This window comes from Nematolebias whitei, chromosome 16, assembly GCF_014905685.2.
Source record: "Nematolebias whitei isolate Nwh7 chromosome 16, NemWhi1, whole genome shotgun sequence".
Lineage (NCBI taxonomy): Eukaryota > Metazoa > Chordata > Actinopteri > Cyprinodontiformes > Rivulidae > Nematolebias > Nematolebias whitei.
The window spans coordinates 21,249-27,093 of NC_056513.1; the positions used below are offsets into that span (position 1 = coordinate 21,249).

The 5,845-nt window shown below is 40.8% G+C and overlaps 1 protein-coding gene across 1 annotated transcript in view; it reads right to left on the minus strand.

The window, feature by feature from the left end:
* Positions 1 to 338: 338 nt before the first annotated feature.
* Positions 339 to 5,845, minus strand: part of rcor3 (REST corepressor 3) — a gene marked incomplete in the record, with an annotated part of 64,160 nt that continues 58,653 nt past the window's right edge. The window contains 4 exon segments of the mRNA XM_037690397.1: positions 339 to 361; positions 501 to 558; positions 1,033 to 1,110; positions 5,013 to 5,228. Coding sequence (XP_037546325.1) covers positions 339 to 361; positions 501 to 558; positions 1,033 to 1,110; positions 5,013 to 5,228 — 375 coding nt within the window.

Sequence of the window (5,845 nt, forward strand, 5' to 3'; positions counted from 1 at the left end):
CACACACACACACACACACACACATACATACACACAACTTCAAAAAAAATTCTCACCCTGTACTGAAAACAGTTTCAGCGTCTCACCACCACCAGCTGGTGAGAGGCCGTGACGTCAATTTGAACCCCGCCCACTGGAACCGGTACTGAAAGCATAATAAAAACACAACGTGTACCGTACCGAGTAGAGTCCTGCTGTACCAGTACAACAGGTACTAATGGAAAAGGGGCATTAGAGTAAGCTGCCTGTTTTCATGCATGCCTGGGTAGTTTTCTGTTTCAGCTGCATTACCGTTGACAGAAGAGGAAACATACATTTGGAGACCTGTTTAAAGCCGATTAAGAGCCACTGCCATAGAAGGCTTAGAAAGCAAAGGCTTTTAGGATTAGGTCCTAGAAAGCAAAGTGTGTAAGAATCTCTGTTTTTATGCTTGATGTTCAGAAAGATCCATCTTTAAAAGCTTTAAAGTGTGTGGGGTCAGTAAAATTGAAAACACTCACCTTGAACAGCCAGAAGTTGCTCATCTGTGGTCCAACGAGCATTAACCTTCTGGTTAGACTACAACGTTAAAGAGCAGAGCTGAATCAATCTCAAAACAGTTTGTAAATCAGATTAAAAATAGAGTTACAGTCACTGTGAGGGGAAACGTTGCTTGAAATTACTTGGACTGTCACAAAAAAAAAAATTATAATCCTGATAAATGGCGTAAAGAACTGTAAAAACAAACACCCACAAAGTTCCTCTAAAACGACGTGACACAGATACAGAAAACTACGTGAGGCAGCTGCTGATAAAAGCCATTAAACCACAAGGTAATTTTTTATTCTAAATCTTTTCAGGCTTTTGTTCTTTATGCTGAAAAATAAACAAAAACAAGATGCAGTACATTATGCATTATTCATTTGAGATTGTGTTTACCCAAATGATACATGCAGTTAAAGACTGCATGATTTGTTAGGGTTAGAAATTTTGTTTTACTTTGGGAGTACTTCAACAATAGATATAGTATTATAGAGTAGTATTTTCTTGTACCTCAGTCAGTTTGAACTCTTCAATTCCAGACTCCAACATGTGTTTCAGTCCACTGTTCATCTGTTTAGCATTTTGGACCTAAGGAACAAAACAGAAACCTTAAGGTCCCAGAATACCTGGACATTGAAGTTGGTCTGATTGTTACAAATCCAGTTAAATTAATCGAAAACAAGCAAAGCCTTATACTACTACTACTACTTTATACTACCTTTATATGTATTTACAGGTCTCTTGAAAATGAGTTCTCGTGGCTCAATGAGACTAAACTGTATAAATAAAGGGTAAATGAAAAAAAAAAACGTTTGTTCAAGTGCGCCACAGAATGTCTTATTCAAAGTGTTAAATTCACAGCAAGTACTGTAGAGGAGTCTTTCATAGTGATTTAATTAAGCTTTGGAGTTTTATTTTTGTTAAAAATAAAGTTTTTTAAGCAAAGGGAGCACAAATAACATTATAATTTGCCCAATGTACAGACCACCTTTAAGACTTACTCCAATATGAGTAAACTGCCAGGGTCTAAAAAGATGGCCTCTTTGAAAGCCACAGGCACCGGACTAAAGGTGCAGGGGAGGAACTGGATCCCTTTTTAAATTGGTTTTAAATTTGTAAATTGGTTATTATCATTCCTCTGCTTTCACCTGTTTCATACAGGAGGTTCCTTGAACGCATCATCACGTTGGACATTCGTGATAAGACATATCCTGTCAATTCCTGCTTTCTCTGCCGGTAGCTCAAATAATTTGTTTGCTTGAGAAGTCTTTTGTTTTTTTTGGATTTATCTATCTTTTGCACAGTTTTACATTCTAGTACACAAACACCCTCAATACCGTTGTTGTTTTTCTACTATTGGATTGTGAATGAAATACCTTAGCTTAGCATGACTTCTGGTTCTCTCCCAGCTTCCTCTGTGTGTCAGATGTTTTGCTATTCCTCTGCCTCCTTTAGCGGTAATGATACATGTAATAAATATAGACATAAGGTCGCTTTGGAGGCGAGGCTGTCTGAATTGAAAGCTCAGCTCTGCGCTATATAGAAACCAGTAGCTAGCCAGGTCCCCTTAGGCAGTGCGGAACCACAGAGACTAGCTCCTGTTAGTCGTCCTCCAGCAGACCCAGAGCAGCCAGGACCCCAGACCTCCTCGCTCAGTGACACACCCTCTGAGAAGCAGACCCTGTTATTGGCAGCTCCATAGTCCGAAGCGTGGCTTTAGGTACTCCATCGACTATAGTTAAATGCAATCCGGGGGCCAGAGCAGGCGCCATAGAATCTTATCTGAAACTGCTAAGGCTAAGGCAAAATACACTAAGATTGTCATTCACGTTGGCAGTAATGACAAACGGTTACGCCAATCGGAGGTCATTAAAATTAATGTTGCTTCGGTGTGTGACTTTGCTAAAACCATGTTGGACTCCATAGTTTTCTCTGGCCCCCTCCCCAACCTGACCAGTGATGACATGTTTAGCTGTATATCATCGTTTAACTGCTGGGTGTCCAGGTGGTGTTCTGAAAACAATGTGGGTTACATAGATAACTGGAGTTCTTTTTGGGGAAAACCTGGTCTGATGCGGAGAGATGGCATCCATCCCACTTTGAGTGGAGCTGCTCTTTTTTTCTAGAAATATGGCTGATTTTGTTTAACCTCCAAATTAGTGACAACCCAGGGTCCAGTCCAGGAAGCAGAGTTGTAGTCTTGCACACCTCTCTGTTGCTTCTCCTCTGTTACCCACCCAAAACTAGGGATGGGGCCAATCTGATCCGGTATCGGCCTTCGATATCAGCATAATTTACATAGCAGATTTTTCCGATCCAACCTGCAGAGATTTGCGATCCATGTTGAATGTCTGTGTCTGTTGAAACATCTCCACATGCGATTCCCTGCCGGCTGCTCTGCAAGTTGGCTTCAAACTATGGAATGGATTTCCTGAACGGAGGCATGTTTCATGAAACCCAGAGTAATAAGATCCGCCTCACATTCAGGAAATCCATTTCATAGTTTTCAGCCAGCTAAAACGTGAGTAAATAGGTGTGGACTGAGAGCAGCACTGTTACTAACAGCTAACCAAATTTTCATTGTAACATGTCTGCAGTGTGGAAGTATTTTATACTAAACACCACAAGACAGCAACGTGCAATGTCTGCAGAGCCGCTGTACCAAGAGGAGAAAGCTCCGTCGCGACACACAACAAACTTAAACATTTGAAAAAGCACCACATTAAAGAGCACAAGGATTGTTTAGCCAGGCACCGCGGTAAAGTTAGTTTTACGTTGGACGTTGTAGCTCAGTAGCTTCAGCGGTATGTTCCTCTCGTTCATTCTGAAGCAGGCAGTCTGATTTCAGTCAGCCGCGCTCAGTCTGCCCGTCTCGGAAGAGGAGCAGAGGAGTGCAACTCACTGAAATCAGACTGTCTGCTTCGCAGCTTGAATGAATATTTGCAGCCGAGATATAGTTTACCTTTACCCTCCAGGAGATATTTATAGTACAACAGTAGACAATCATGAAAAAACATGAATTGAAAAATAAAAGAAAATTATATTTAAATTAAAAAAGAAACAAACAGCTACATTATAAAATGATGTAAAATATTAAAAACAGGAACATATCTTTGGTGGTTTTTTGCCATGAACTTAGCAGATGTTTGAAGCCATTTAATCACTTTAATATCCACTTTAATATTCACTTCGGCGTATTGTTTTTATGCTTAGTGTATATTTGGTTGATGTTTTTCTTAGTGCATATCTTAGATCTTATTGCCATTTTTATTTTACATTTTATTGTGGGATGTAACTGGGACCCTGTGTACATAATCTCGTTCCACCACATGTACCACATGTGGTGTGTATGACAATAAAACTGACTCTCACTTTAAAGTTAGAAATTAAAAAAAAAAAGTTTTATGTTAGCAGGATTTAATTCTAACAAACGCTCTGCTCTTTGAAATGAGAAAGCTTCTCAGATGAGAAGAGAAACGTCTTCTGTTACAAATAGAGTCCAGTTGTTTTTGTCTTGAACGTTTCTGAATAACCCTGAAAGAGTATTTTTGGGGTTCAGTGTCTAAACTAAAATCAAGCTAGACTGGGAATAAAAATCAAAGTTTTGTAAACACATATCTAGTTATTGGAGATTATTTGGCAGCACAACGGCTCAGTGGTAAGCACTGTTGCCTCAACGCAAGAATGTCCTGGGTTCAATCCCCAGTTGGTCCTGGGGTCTTTCTGTGTGGAGTTTGCATGTTCTCGTGCTTGCGAGGGTTTTCTACGGGTACTCCAGTTTCCTCCCACAGACCAAAAACATGCATGTTAGGCTGCCTTCAGGCCCAGGCCTCCCTTGCAAAAGATATCTGTGATATCAATGGGATTTGCCTGGTTAAATTTTTATTTTTTATTTCGGCTGCTCCCTGCGTTAGGGGTCGCCACAGTGAACTAAGTAGCATGAAGACTTGGCAGTTATTTTTTTTTACGCCGGATGCCCTTCCTGACACAACCACAGACCACCGAGCTACCACAGCCCTCTGTGTGGAGCAGAGAGCTGTTATCAAGGACACCCGGAGGAGCAGATGGTGGGGGTTAAGGGCCTTGCTCAAGGGCCCAGAGTGGGACGAATGAGGGTGGGGGCAGGTGTGGGTGCTTCACCTACCCCACCCACATTTTTGATGTTGTCGGTACCAGGGCTTGAACCGGCGATCTTCCAATCACAGGCCCACCTTCTCTAACCTTCAGAGGGATTTGCAGTGGGATTTGCCTGGCTAAATAAAGGTCAGTAAATCAATATTATTAGGAATTTAATTAAAACTGGTAACAAAACAAAAATAATGTCACACAAAAGGACCGAACTCATGGCAGATATTCAAGTAATGCTGCACAATAATGAGAAATCTGAGATTAATCAGGCGATTTTCTATACAGTTCTTAGTTATTCAACAAATCCATTTCTATGCAAATCAACCTAAATGTAGTTGAACAGAAGAAGTTTGACATTATACCTGTCTCTTAAGGGACACGAGCTCCATGTCCAGCTGACGAAGCAAGGTGTTGGCTGCAGAGGCGCTGCAGGACACCGCCACCACATCTTCCTGGGTTAAGTACATGCCTTTAGGGGGACGGCAGCGGGAGCGCTGGTGGTGTCGGTGCTGCAGGGTCTGGTGCTCACGCCGACCTAAAGCAAGTTTTGTGCCTGGCACAGGTGACTCGGTCTGGTTCTAGATGGAAAACAGAACATCAGAACAGAGATCAGGGCCGCTGTTTGCTGAAGGATGATAACATGAAACGGACAAAGAAATGGTGTATATGTTGCAGTGCAATTGAAACTTTTAAATAAATACATCAAATTCATTCATTCAACCTTTATTTCTAAAGATTAGTCTCATTGAGCCATGAGGACTCATTTGCAAGAGAAACCTGGTTAAACAAAGAACACAGATGAGGTACAGAGGTTCAATCAACCAATCAATCAATCAATCAATTCAACTTTATTGTCCATAACATTCAATGAAATGGAGATTTGTCTTTGACATCTGGCTTATAAAAACAACACAAGAAAAAAATGTAATTAAAAAACTTTAAAAACTTTAAGAAGCTTTCCTGGTGCATGCTCAATAATCCAGGTAGAAAAATTTAAAAAAGTTAAATCTGGTCCTCTGGACATTCAAAAAAACCAACAAAAAAAACCCCAAAGCAAATCAACAAAAAAATATAGAAACGTTTCGTCTCTCATCCGACAGACTTCCTCAGTCTGAGGTGCTGTATTCAGCTCAGTCTCTTAAATAGCACCTTCTCAGAGTGGATCAACCAGTTTTGCTGCTGACAACCAAAACCA